Source organism: Phaenicophaeus curvirostris, chromosome Z (genome assembly GCF_032191515.1).
Source record: "Phaenicophaeus curvirostris isolate KB17595 chromosome Z, BPBGC_Pcur_1.0, whole genome shotgun sequence".
Taxonomy (NCBI): domain Eukaryota; kingdom Metazoa; phylum Chordata; class Aves; order Cuculiformes; family Cuculidae; genus Phaenicophaeus; species Phaenicophaeus curvirostris.
In genome coordinates, this window is record NC_091431.1 from 53,435,076 (window position 1) to 53,449,794 (window position 14,719).

At 36.1% G+C, this 14,719-nt stretch overlaps 1 protein-coding gene across 4 annotated transcripts in view; it reads right to left on the reverse strand.

Moving 5' to 3' along the window:
- Positions 1–1,411: 1,411 nt before the first annotated feature.
- Positions 1,412–14,719, reverse strand: part of ERBIN (erbb2 interacting protein) — a 117,786-nt gene continuing 104,478 nt past the window's right edge. For 2 of the 4 annotated variants that reach the window (XM_069879849.1, XM_069879846.1), the window contains exons 22-27: positions 11,870–12,013; positions 10,910–11,041; positions 8,977–9,186; positions 7,758–7,850; positions 7,080–7,154; positions 1,413–4,757 (exon numbers count right to left, since the gene is read on the reverse strand). In XM_069879849.1, the coding sequence (XP_069735950.1) occupies positions 4,650–4,757; positions 7,080–7,154; positions 7,758–7,850; positions 8,977–9,186; positions 10,910–11,041; positions 11,870–12,013 (762 nt within the window). In that variant the 3' untranslated portion in view covers positions 1,413–4,649. Of the gene's footprint in view, positions 4,758–7,079; positions 7,155–7,757; positions 7,851–8,976; positions 9,187–10,909; positions 11,042–11,869; positions 12,014–14,719 lie in introns of all 4 variants that reach the window. The other 2 variants (XM_069879847.1, XM_069879848.1) reach the window with 2 other exon arrangements.

Below are 14,719 nucleotides of genomic sequence, written 5' to 3' on the forward strand. Positions count from 1 at the left end.
ACAGATTCTTTGTACACATGCCAAAACTAAATTTAATCTGAGGTAACAGAAGTAACACAAACAAAAAAACTCTCAAAACTTTCTGCCTGAAAAAATGCCTCTAGTCAGAGGACTGGAGCTGGACCCAGCATTCTCAGATGCTTGATGAGAAAGTAAACTGTTGAGTTATGAAATAAAAGCAGGAGACCAGAGGCTCAGTTGCACTCAAGTGAGGCATACCTAACAAATAACATGTGTGAAATGTGAAAGAATAAATTTGGAGCCTGCTGCAGAAAAGACAACAAAACATCTTCAAAAAGAGAGCTCACAAGATAAAAATAAAGGGGCAGCCCCCTCCACCCCAAAAAAATCTGGGTAGGGAGCAGATACAGAAAGCCTTAAATAAGGAGGGGGCAGGGCTGTAACCTGTTACAAACAGTTTTCTCTGTAGAGGAAGTATGAAGTCAAGTAGTGATATTGATATGCCAGATCCGTACATACAAAGGAAAAAGACTAAATCGTTTGTGTTACACACTGTCAGGTGATTTCCAAGAAAACTGAATGTAAACTTCCACTTACCTCTCCTGTGAAATTCTATGCCTAGCTCTTCACTTTCTTTACCACACAATCCTTGTGCACCTCACCAAGCTAATCAAGACACTCTAAACTCTGCTCCTTGAGTTAGTCCCTCCTCCCTGGGTAACTGAAACTATTTAGTTTGCATCTAATACAGACCACTCATCTCTTTAGGAGAGAAGCCACCTGCTGCCCTAGCTGTTTTCACTGCAGGCTATTAACAAAAGTACTTCTTTATTTTGAATAACCCAGTCTTGTATGAAATCACCTGGAGGCAACCAAGATGCAGAGAGCCAGAGAAACAAATGATGTACATTACTAATGATTTACTAATGTCAAGGTCTAAAACAAAAGAGAACAAGACTAACCCTATAGCTCAGGAACCAAAAGTGGGAGGGGAGAAACAAGATGGTTACAGAACATGTTCTAACTGGTCACAGTGAAACAGAGCTCAGCTCTATTGCTTCACTTATAGTAAGTGGACACATGTTCAAATACAGGTGTTATCCTACCCTTGGCTGGAAAGTGCTGGGTGCAAGAGTGAGCAGTGAGTTAACATCAAGTTTCTTGTGAAACAGAAGAAATCTAAGACAGACACTTTTCAATTGCTGACTGAGGCTTACGGTGAAGAGATCACAAAGATCAAGCTGGTGCTCAAAGGAACCCATTTTTTGTCAGTGGAAGACGTGAAAGCAAAACCAACAGAGATCTTCAACAGCCTTTTCAGAAAATGACCTGTGGATTTGCTTTGAAGATTGGCAGCACCATATGTAGCTGTCTGTCAGCTCAGAATGGAACTGTTTTGAAGGTGATTGTAGTTGATTTTATTGATTTCTTAAAGAATTACAGACAGTGTCATTTTTTGTGTCAGATCTTGTATACTGATAGAGCACTGAGTTCTACAGAAACTATAGAAGAATAAAATGGTGTCATAGAGCACTTCCTACAACTTAAATAAGTCAATTGCACACAGCTGTAAAGAGCATTAGTTTATTATCTATTCTTCATGTGTTACTTCAGAAACAGTCTAATTATATACAAAAATTTGGAATGTTGAATAAATGCTGATCAATAAAAACAGTTCATAGCTGAGACAAGGGAATATTTCTAAACAAAATCAAAGTAATCAAAGGTTTGATTCTGTGTGTTATTGCTATGTTTGTGTTTATAGAATGCTTTCAAGTATATACACATTTTGTTATCTCCAGTCAAAAAAAGGAAACTAAAAAAATATTTACAAAATAAATATGTGGGAGACTTCATCTTTTTATTACATCAGTTGAACTGATTCTTTAATGAACAATTAAAAGTAGAAAGAGTTAATAGAGTTCACATCGACTCACTGTCATGCTGAGTAACTTAGGCATCTGATGGGGTTTATGCTGTTCAAAATGTAGTTTAAGATGCATTCAAAATGAAAAGTGCTGATGTAGTCTCTCCTCCTGCTGAATCCAGGCTGGACTAGTTCAGGAAACATCTTTCTCCCACTCTCCGCAAAACTGTCTAGTTTGACATGTGTTTACCTTTACACACAGACACCGAACAAATGAACACATTTCAATCCACTGAAACGCCAACATTTACTTAGTAAATCAGCACAATCCATGTTTTATTAGATGGTTAATTTTCTAATTTAATGAAGACAAGCTTTGGCCAAGTATTTCCACAAGAAGTACTAAACCTCTTGCTATAAATCTCTACTTCTAAAGTTCTACGATAGTCAAACAGTTTTTGGTAGAAATTTCCCGTGATACATAAATCTGAAAATTAAGTGACACAATGTTTAAAACTGCTGTTACCATTAAAGCAAAATACAATACAGTAGAATTCCTCAGTGATATATTTAAATGTACTGCAAAACGTTTACAAAGTCAGTCCCAAGATCAGTAAAGAATCAGTTCTGCTTTTTGAACTCTCCCCAAAGATACAGGTTATATAGAACAAATAGGTACTTAGGACTTATTTGTATGCATCCCCATTGAAAGGCAGTGTGCAATAAAAATAACATGATTAAAAGTAATGAACACGTGATGTGAAATTTTGCATTTTCAATAAAAAAATAAAAGCTAAACAACAACAAAACACATCTTGGAAGCGGAACACTGAAGCCTGCCATTATATAACTATGTTTCTCATTCTTTTCTTTGAAGATTAACATCACACAGAAAATAAGTGAATTTTATCAAAATACAGCACATTTCTGCTAATATATCAAAAAAATCATTTTTCTATGTAAGTATTACTGAAAATCAACTAAAAAGAATTAAAATATACAAAGAGTAGTTAAAGGGTTTCAATTAACATTATTAGACCTATACAGAGTACAATAAGCAATAGTTAACATCTTTGAAAGAAGTGCAATAATATTGGAGTTCGCTTATTTAAAAAGTACTGTCTGTTTGTTACCACTAGCTACGCATAATTCCTCTCTCTTCCAGCTCATTGTCCCAAAACTAAAGGAGACTGGTATTTTTGCTAGCTTTATTAAAAGTACTTACTTTTGTACACACAAGTTGAAAAAAAAGAAAAGCAACTAATACCTGTCTCAAACTACCAACTTATATGTAATTAAAAAATGAACTGCAATAACTGAATATTGCTCCGATGACAGGCTAATCACTAGCCCTGATTAAAAACAGTTATTGGTCTCCTATGGCACTTTTCCCTGGTCCATAACAACCGTGTATGAATTATCACTGCAGATTATGCAGTTTCTATTCAATTACAAAGGAGAAAGAGAAAAATAAAGTTAAAGTTTCTCGTAAACAAAATTAATAGAAGCACAACTGAATATTTTATACAGTAATAAGGAACAAAGGCAGCCTGTGGTAAATCACTGTTACATTAATATAGTTAGAAACCCTTTAATGACTCTGAAGTGTCTAGTTCACATTTAATGTTACCTGTAGGAACAGCCCTTTAAGAAACATCATTACCAGCCGGTGGGTCGTAAGTACACCCTCCCTTTGCTCTCCATCTCACCATAGCAATTTTCCATCACTGTTCAAAGATTCACAAACTTGCTTTGGTTACCTAGCTCCATGCGTATGGTTTCCATTTTGATTAACAAGGCATTGCCAAGGCCAAACAAAATCAAGATGACTTTCATAACCCTTCTTGCATCATTTACTTCGTGTGTGATTAAATACGTATTACAGGCAACAACCTTAAAAACTGGCCATTTCAGTTTCATTTTTGATAAGGTTAAAATGGAGTACTTTTTATAAAGATTAAAGTATCACCATTCACACAAAACTGGGAATTTTCACGGCAGAGAAAAACCTCTGGGCACATTTCCACAGTACAGTTGAAAGAATTATGTACGTAAGAAAACCAACTAAACATGAATCACATCTGGCAAATGAATATTCAACGACTACATTAAGAACAAATTCTGCAAAATATCACAAATGTGTAGTTACAGTCTTCCTAAAAAACACCATAAGCTTTTATTGCATTTTCTATTGGTAGACGTACACTCCAGAACTAAACACTTCTTCTTTCCTGATTCCAGATTTAGATAGCAGATAGTTGTTTTGCCTGACCTTTGTTCTCTCGAACCAGCACCACCTTCCATCTACCCATTCATCTATACAATGTGCACATAGCAAAGCCAACATTTTATATCCCCTGTCCATATCTAACAAAGTGGTTTCAGCATAACACATTAACATCTGGTGAATAAAAATAAAGGCAATAAACAGCTACAGGACAGACAGCCCTGCCATCTGTCCATTGGCTACAACCAAGGCTTCATAAAGCCTTGCACAAAGTTTAGTAATGTGTATGAATTATCCAAAAATAAACCTACCATCTGTACAAAAAAACAACACAGGTTTGTTCTTGGAAGAGTGATCCTTAGATTGCTATAATGCTTAAAACCAAATTTATTCACCATATGCATTTCCAAAATGATTTCCTGTATGTTCTTTACAGTGGTTTTTCTCCCCTTTAACCACAAGTTCAGTATATCCTGTACAAATTTTGATCATAGTTCTTTTCAAGTTCCTTTCATGTATAAAAATAGGCAAAATATTCAGTTTCTTTTAAGTCCTTTAATGAATTCTGCTGGCTTTTCCCCTAATCCACAGTATTTATGAAGAAACTTCTCGCACAATGACGAGTTCCACTGCATTCTGAAAAGTCTTTAGCAAAGATACTGCTTGACCATGGTCAATATTGATGAAGCTGTATCCATTAGCCTAAAAAAGAAATATTTAAAATTGAAAATTACACTCTCACATGTCATATTAGTAGAATACACCTCATATTTCACGTTACTTTACATAGTTTTACCAAATTCTACATGAATGCAGACAATAAAACGCTGCAGATTTGCAGATTGTATTGTTGATGACAGTTAAACATGTACCTGTATGCTACAAGAAACTAAACTACTCTGTGTTAGCCTTAGAAGAATTTTGCCCCACAAGTACTGAAAATATCCAAGAGAGAAAACTTAAATCATTAATATCAGACATGTAATAAGACATCAGCCTTAATGCAGCCTAATCAAAGAAGCAAGTGCAGCACGGATTATACATCCCAGTTTAGACCTCTTAAGGTTCCTCCCAGCTTGAATTTTCCCATAACAGTGAACACTGTCGTTCTTGGGACAGGTTTGGCTTGGTAAACAGAAGAAGGCCTAAGTGGCCTAACACAGGGAAAATGGGGCTATGGTTCAGATTCTCAGGGTTCCCACTTCAAATTCATGTTCAGTTTGGATGGTAAAGTCTTGCAGAATAAGACTCCTCCAGTTTAAAATGTTATCTCTTCTATCTGGGCATCCCACCTTTCTCCCTGACCTGCTGCCCTTATTGTGGAGACAGAACTGGTTGTGTGCTCTGTGCCTCAGCTGTGTAATTTCAGAATAATTTGCAAGAATAATGGAGAACACTGCAAAATCAAGTAAAGCAAAGGAATTACAGCAAAGTAATTTTGAGAGAGATGATAGTCAAAAGCTATAGCAGTTGTCTAAGTGGCAACAAGATAGAGTAGGACTGTCGTTCCATCAACAAACAATGTGCTGTTCAATTTAAAAATATTCTGAGTTACGAGAAATGAAAGAGCCTGTAATTTTCTAAACACACAAATACAATTTCTGCTTCAGCTCTTTTTCAAACTATTAATTCTCCGTTTAACAAAAAGCAAAACCCAAGCAGTGCCAGCATGACAAAAGGAAACATCATCATAAGTGTCACATAGGTAAACGATATTCAATAAAGACAGGAATAAACCATTACAACAAAAGTCACCTTTCACACATGTTGCACTCTATAAATAAGAAATATGCTATCAGTATTTTCAAAGGTTTAATGTGCTTCTTGCTTCTGTACAGTGTTTTGAAGGGCTACCTTCATCCCTTACTGTCATCTAAAGCACTAAAAAAACTAAGACCTCCCTCATCCCAGTGAGGAAGAACAAGCCCAGAATTGTTCACCATGCTCAAAAACAAGACATCTTTCACATTGAATAACTTCTCAGTTTAGTTCTCTTGTGTGCTTTTTGGCTTTATCTTTCATTCAAAGGACTAGGTCCTGTGTTCACTTTGGCTTTGTTTTTAGAAAACTGTTCACAGGATGTTTTGGCTTAACTGAGATACTAGTGGTCACTTTTTTAAGACAACTGAAATGCAGCAGTCAACACTATCAACATTCTCAAACCAGTAATGTGGTGAATAATGGGTAATTACTAACAAGTTCTGCAACTTTAACGGTAGGTACAGCACTGTTAAAATGTTCTGTTGGCCCATTACCTTTCCAGAGAAAGTAAGGCTTACATAATCCTGTTGTCCACTCCCCTAGCCCCTCCCCAGATAGCTTACAAATTCAATAGACAAATCAAACAAATCTGATATGGAAAAGGTCTGAAAGATACAGACTTCTTACAGTAAAGAACTGCACAGCTGCAGACCAGAAGCCATGGCTCCAGAAGCAACCTACTTGGCTCTCCAGTAGCCAATAGGGTAGCCAGGAGGCGAATGCTGTGACCAGCTAGACAGCAGCCAGCTAAGAGGCAGTTTCTGCCAGCACTTGACCACGCCTCACCTGTCACCTGGGGAGAGGCAGCAAAAACTGGCAGGAACTGCAGGACAGAGGGGCATGTAACAGCAAGGTGCAGCTGAGGAGATGGGTTGTGAGGGAAAGCTGATGTTGTTCAGACAATGCATTATTCAGAACACAGTATAGAAATGACCGCAATTTAAATAACTGAGTTATAGCAAAGCCTAATGAAATGCTTGTTTTCCATCTTGAATAACAACATTAGGCCTGTTTTGTCTTCAAAATCATGAAAAATCTTCAGAGTTAGAAAATAATCATACAACTGATTGATCCTTCAGCCTATATCATATATCCTAATGTTAGGTGGAATGGAATTGGAAGTATCATCCCAGAATACAAGAATGCTTCTGGAAAAGATATTGGTAATCCATCTGAAAATTAAACACTCTGCTTTTTGAAAATGTGCAAACTAAAAATGAACTGATACATTACAAAGGCTAGTTAATTGGATGACCACAGTACCTGAATTATTTTATCCCCAGGTTGCAACAACTTAGATGCTGGTCCTTCTGGTTGGACTCTGGTTACAAATATACCCTTGAAAAACAAAGATGGTAAATTTTTTTGACAACTTATCTCATGAATAGTAATGCAGCATGAAACAGATGTATTCCAAAACATTTTTTCAATTTCCCATCCTAAGTAGAAGAGAATTCAGTATTATTCCACAGGTCTCATGGCTTTTGTGACTGCCTTCCTTTTCTGATGTTAAATCCAGGAGAATTGCTTTTAAAGGAGTACTGAAGGGCAAATTCTGCTCTCCCTTTCTATAATTTAGCAGATGGATATGTCAAGATGAATTATCAACCACCAGAAATAAGGCTGTCGGCTAAATTATGTTCTCTTTTAAGAGGCTTCCCCATTGTAAACTCTTTGATTCACTATCTCAAATTGGTTGACTAATACCTGCAGCTGTGCAATGAACATTCAGCTGGAATAATCCTCTATGTTGTCCTGTGACCACTGTGGTCACCTACCACTTTGATTTTCTACATCATGTGTCCCCAGTTTCCACTCCTCCAGTGCTGGAGTACAGCGGTTTTAGGAATATATATCTATACACCTGGTTTTACCTTTGCTAGACACTAGAAATTTTATCAATCAGAAAGATTTTAAGATGCATTAGCATAAAATACTCACGTCATCTTCGGGTCTGAACGGATTCCCTCTACCACCAACTCCTCCTGATATACTAAATCCAAGCTCCGGATCCTTGTCAATTCTCACTCGAATCTGAGTAGTTAAAACCAAAGTTAAATAAACTGTCTGAAAATCTGCATTCAAAGCTACTGTAATGAAGTTATTACTAAAGAATTCAGGTGAACAAAAGCTTTAAAAAGAAAAAAAACCCAAAAAACATTTATCACAGTTCAAGAGGGAATTATATCCCATAATGTTAATTCAAAACAAGATTCCAATACAACAGCATCATGTTTCATTTTAAGTTAGTATTACTCCAATATCACTATTATTATAATCAGAGATATTTTGATATTACCTAAATGAATTTAATGCCCCTAGCAAATATAAATGCTCCTATGAAAGAACAGGTTCTTCCTATTTCATTTCTATCTTTGGGTGGATTTTAAAAATAAAACCACATTCCTAATTTCACTTTCAGTTCTGCATCACCAATGTTGTCTCCCCTTTCTCCTCCCAGAATGGCTGGCTACAAAACTTATTGTACACAATAAGCAGACAGTCTCATTCTAGCCCAGAATGAAAATGTGGTTCTCAGTATTTTCTCAAAACTCCCAAAACCATACAGAGGAAACTTCCCATGTCCAAGAGCAGAAAGAAGGTTGACACAATTAAAGAGCTATTAAATTGTGTAAGAATTACTTAGCCACATCTATCATAAATAAAACTGGTAATCATCACGAATGCATCAGATGCTTAAAATTTTCTAATCCTGCCTTTTGTTTACAGATGCACATTTCTGCAGTTGAAGGTTTTGAACAATTCTGGATAGCCATGAACAGAAGCAAATTACTCGCAAGTTGTATTGCTACTTCGTATTTTTTCAGTTACTAGATAAACAATGAGTTGATGATCAATAAATGTTCTTGAAATTTCTAGCTCAGTAAGAAGATGTATCCTTAAGTTTCTAGTGTGTTCTGTTAATCTAGCACACATCTCTCAAACTTTTCACATAAAAATAAAAAGAACTCTAAACTAGAAAGAAAGTGTGATTTCAGTAGTAGAATTGCACCTAGATAGAGCTGTCTTCTGCTGGAGATAAATTCCTATACGATTTCTGTCATGCTGTACAGACAAATGGGAATAAACAAAAACAATCTAACAATTCACTACCACTGATAGACAGTTGTCATATTGTCAGGTCACATTTTATTCTTACTTCTTGCTTTGTCATCTCATGGCTTTGTCTGGGAGAACACTGGGACTGAGTATAGGGAGGTTGGTGGGCAACTTTCAACATCAGATAATCAATTAATTGCTCTCTAGACGGATGTCTTGCTACTGATGACTGAGGAGGGAGATGATGGACTTGGCTGTAGTTTGCCTGAGGTCTTTGAGGCTGGCACATTTGTCCGTTTGTCAAAGGTATCTGAATAAAACATGAATACTCTATGTCATACATTTTATAAGCAGCAATCCTCAATTACTCCTTTATTTAAATGTTTTTCATACTTGACTGCTTTTAATTTTAGGCACATTAAAAAAACCCATAAAACTACTCCTCTGGATCATGTACAATTACACTCAGTTTTCCTTATAGTCATCAGCTCTGACGTCCTAAAAACAAATCTGAAAAACAGTGCTTATCTTTTAGAACAGACTAGACAGTCTTTGCTTTTAGCACTTTTCTCACTGAGTTTCCCCAACCATTATTTTCTAGCAGTGCAACTGGCAGTATTGATAGTTGCAATGCAGACTGACAGTCTGCAATTTTATTGCATAAAATTCAGAACGCTGTTACAATTCACTTTGAAATAATTCCATGTAGATCATACACAAAATAAAAATCCCACACAGCAAGCAGATAGAAGTTATATGCTCTCCAAGCAGCTTTTGGTGATCACTTTGCAAGAAAACCTACTGAGCAAACTCGCACACAAGTTGAAGGTTTTAATATGAAAGCTGTAATACTATTTCCAATAAAAGTTATTCTTTTGTTAACACATCTGTCACTGATTTGATAAGCATAATGATGACAAAGAGCAGTAAAGCAGTAATGTATACAACTGGCAAGACGTATAGTGCATTCAAATCCACATCACTAGGAACAATGCTGGAGGCAACAACATTTCTTTCTGAAGCTTCAGTTACTATTCAGCTCTGCAGCTCTGTGTTGAGATGGGCAACCTCTTCCCTTCTCACTTGCATGCCTCCTCATACCCATACCTGGCCTAAGCAGTCAGTCTGTATGATTCCCACATTCCAAAAATGCTACACTCTTTAGGTTTTTTCTGCCTGTTACCATTACCCCATTAGTTATAGAATGTAAAGATACTAAAATACTCCCAATAGTCCAAATAAAGATTGAAATTTGCACACTTCAGTTAACCATGCTATGTGAATGGACACATCAGAATCTATTCTGTTGAGATTTTTATACCAAAATGTTCCTGAGAGATAGTAATTTGTTTATACATACGTTTTTTGCTTCTTATTTACTCAGCAGATGCATCCAGTTAACACAATTTTCTGCTGCATTTTCTGAGAACTCAAAGCATGACAGGAAAAATATTTTTTGTTACACTGTCAGCGATAGCATTTACATAGCAACATGTATCAACAGCTATGCAAATTCCCAGCATCCAATGTCTGTAGGAATACTACTGAAATTACCAAAGTTATAGAAAGAAATGCATTGTAATAGCTTACAATCATTCATTCTGTTTCATTGAAGTTAAGTTCCATTTGTATAGAAGGTCCTTAGAGACAAATACAGAATGCTTCCTAAAAATACAGTTTTATCACCACAATTTCATCACCACAGATCACAAGTTTTAATTGGCTTGATGGGTTTCCTGAACTCATTTGACATATTCAAATTTCCACTTGCAATTACATCTTTTGCTGCTAATTTCTTCTTCCAAAGCCTCTGCTCAAAAAACTAAAACCTATTCCCCTTTATATAGTTAACTATTTTGTCTTCAAAACAGAGGATGCTATTTCATTTACAGCACCTTCAATATCTGGGCATTCATTTTGAATAAGCCCCAGTTCCAATTGCTATCCCAGCACATGCTTCATAAATAATAAAAGAGGTATCCTTACAAATCATAACAAATACATCCTACACTTGGTGTCACATAGATAATTACCTGCATAGCTATTTTCTTCATGCTGTCTGGAGGAACATCTTTGAGACTAAGTGTGGCAGATGAATAATTCTGTTGTCCTGAAATGAACACCTCATCCTGGCATTGGTCTCCTGGAGTAGAAGCCTGAGGGTGCTTTAAACAGAATGGAGCAGTAAAGAGGCATGTCTTAACACAATTCAGACTAACAAATTCTCATAAGAAGTCCAGAATAAAACATTTTAGGGGTATTATCATTCTTTATCTTCTTCAATTAATTAGCACATTGTTTATGTAGAAAGTCTTGCTAGCCAGAACGCCACACCCATAAAATACTGATTGATATTTAAAAAGGTAGCAACTGCAGAGGTGTCTTTGATTACCAATAACCTGTTAAGAAGAGTCAACAACTGCTAACGACTCCCTGTGCAAGGGTTAATATGGTTAAAAGAAACGTTTTGTTGACTTTATTTTGCCCGCTAAGGATACATAACATCACTTATTGTGCTCAGAGTTAAGAAGTAATTTCTTCACATTTTATTACAAACTAAAATATTAATTTTCTTGAATGCCTAAACTATCTTACAATATAGTTTTACACCATCAGAATTTGTTTGGGACAGGAGAAAGCATTATAAGACTTGGTTCAAACCTTTATCAACGTAGGTTAAATTCACAATGGTAATCTTTTATTTACATATGTACAATTAAACTAGTCTTAAATATGTTCAACCATCTATAAAATCCTATTAGAAAACTCAATGTCATGACATTAAATTGAAAAGCCTTGCAATATGTTTAAAGCATATAAAATGAAGGCAAAGTATTTGATTCAATGCCTATAAAAATTCTTGTGTGTAAGTTATATTCTTTTTATGGAAAGCATTTTCCATATGTAAAAGGATAACTATCAATTTAAGGACACCTCTCACAGTTTATTCTTTACCCCTCCATGTATTGCAATATCCTCCTGTAGGTACTCACTCGAACAACGTGCACACCAGAACCTCTTCCGTCTGCCACACTCAAGGCAACACTACCCTGGCTGCCATGCAGATCCCTAGAGCTGCCATAGTGAAAGCTGCTAACTGCAGCATAATTGGAATTAAAGGACCTAGACAGCATGCTCTGAATAAAGAGGGGACAGATTTAACACAGATATTAGTGCAGCATGCATAAACCACAAGACATGTTATACATAGACTAATACAAACATATACCATTGTCATGCAAAATAAAAATCATGCAAGAACAGTACCATTCTAATATGTAAAACATAATTCAGTGATCCCTATTTACCTTTATTTACTGTATATTTGCATGCAATCAGCAATTAACATGCAGATTTACATGTAAATAAAGTCCTTCAAACGTTTATGTCTCTGGAAAAACAGAGGTGCCCAGCTTATAAAAATTTCTATGTTTTCATTAAATTTGCAACATATCAAATATATTGTAGGAATAGAAGTTGGTAGTCAAGATAAACACCTGTGGAAAACTATCTAGTTATCAGGTATTATTTTGTCAACCCCCCTCCTTCTCCCTCCATTAGTGACACAGTCCAAATAAAAATTTACACAGAAACAGAAATCTGACTTTTTGACTGAGTCTTCTTGCTACTGCAATGCATTCCAATAACATTTCATTTAGAAATGTGAATGAGCCTCATTTAAAGAAAATGAGGCTTGAAAGAAACTTTGGAGTTGACTACTGTGCCACTGCAGGCAATCAAACAGGTAACATGACCTCAAGGATAAATGTGGTAGTGGTTTGGTTTTAATCTTCATTAGCTTGCAAACCTGACCTCTGCAGTATTGGCAAGGTTAACAAAGAAAACAGTAGACATTACTGTCCTGTCAACATGGACTTTTGTATTGTAAGAACAAGCAAAATAAAAACATTGCACAGAAGAAGGAAAGTCCTCTGTGTCACTTGACAAACGAAACAAACTTATCTTGAAAAAGTGAGGAAGAGCCATGAAAAAAACACGGTCGCAGTAAAAGATGTACCACAAAGCATCAAAACCTAGCAAATTCTCTCCTTCATTTTTATAGTTTCAAATGTTTCCAATTAAAGAAAAGAAGGAAAATGGTTAAAATACCTAAGTGACTAAGACACTGCAACAACTCTTAAATGAACAAATACATTTTGGTGCTTGTTGAGTACATATACTAACTTGATTTTGAAAAAAAACCACGAGTCTTAAGGCAGATGTTTGCTCTCACACTAGTTTTATCTTGTGGAACCAAAACTAGTTCAATAATCAGAGTCATATGCCTCTGCACATTCATACTCCCCAGAAACTCTGACAGCACAGTCATTGGAAACACCCTTGGAAAACAGCATTTACTGACAACATCTGGCTTTTCTTGGCTAAGGCTCTTGGAAACCTCACTCAATGGCACTGTGGGCTTTCTCCATGCCCTTCTTCCACACCTACTCTTCTTAGTAGTCAATGCATTTTTCAAGCTTCTAGACAAGACTCCAGAGGCTTTCTCATCTTCGAAGAAGACAACTGTACTCAGCATTCAAGTCTCCCTTCACTACACATTCAATCTGATCTTACTGCTTCCTTTAAGTTTCAAGCCAAACATGCAGATGAAAATGCCAAAGCCAGTTCTCCTTAGCTTCACAGTGCCTCAATGTATCACCCTTCAACTCTCCTCAAAATAGCCTCTCTAATTAGTCAGGTGGTCTTCTTCCCCAACTTGTACAGCCAACTCCCTGAAGTCTCCTAGAGGAAGCTCCTCTCATGAGCCTACCATACTTCTCCATCTTCTGTAAGTGGCAAAAAGACAGACAAAACTAGAAGGAATGCATGGTGAAATTAGAAAACTATCTTCTGAAAGTGTCTCTAGCAGACCATCTTACTATAAAGATCGCTAGATCCACTAGATTCACTATTCTCTTGGAAAGACCCAAACAGATGATCAGGAAGCAGTGCCAATCTAAATCAAGATTTGTATTTACTATCTGAGATAGATCTACAATAGGAGGCAGAGTTTTCCTAAAGTCTGTGAAGGCAACTTGTCCATGAGGAATTAATATCTCAGTCAACTCAGTTGAGAGAGCTTCAAGGTGATTGCACAGCCTGAGAATAGCTTTATTCAAGGGTTTATAAAATCTCCTTCCTGATAGAGATTTTTTCTGAAGTACAAAAAGTAATTGTGCAATCAACATAAGAAATTCATGAGAAGACATTTTTCTCCTTCACTACATTGGGCACAGCGTCTCAACACTAATTTGGAAGGAACTCAGAAGTACAAACTGTACAGAATAAATACTATTTAAAATTACATGGAGTTTTAAGAAAGTTTTAGTTTAATACAAGAAGAAATTCCTAGTGACAAATCTAGGAAGTATTACTCTCTACCTACTTTAATCTGGGAAAAGAGAAACTGAGGCATTTGGAGGAGTTTTCCTCTTTAATTTTGCTTCTCAATATAAGCATGATGAAGGTTGTTCTTTTCCTAGTGAGATTCCTGAAGACTGCTGCACCAGAGAAGACAGTTTTGGAAATTTGAATATGTAGATGCCATTAAAGTCCCTGATTTTTATTCCAACTTATTAAAGATTAGATACAGAATAAATGTATTGTCTAAACTTCAGATTAAACATTAACGTTAATTCAAAGTACCAAGTCCATCCCCCATCTGATATTCTACACATTCTCAGGGCATAATAGACTGCAAAATGATAATTCAAATATTTGAGGCTTGAGAAATCTCATTTCAGCTACACTAAACTACTATACACTAACCATGCTGTGTTCCACTGTATTTTTGGAAACTAATTTTACTGGAAATAAGTTATTCACACAGGAAGAAAATGTAC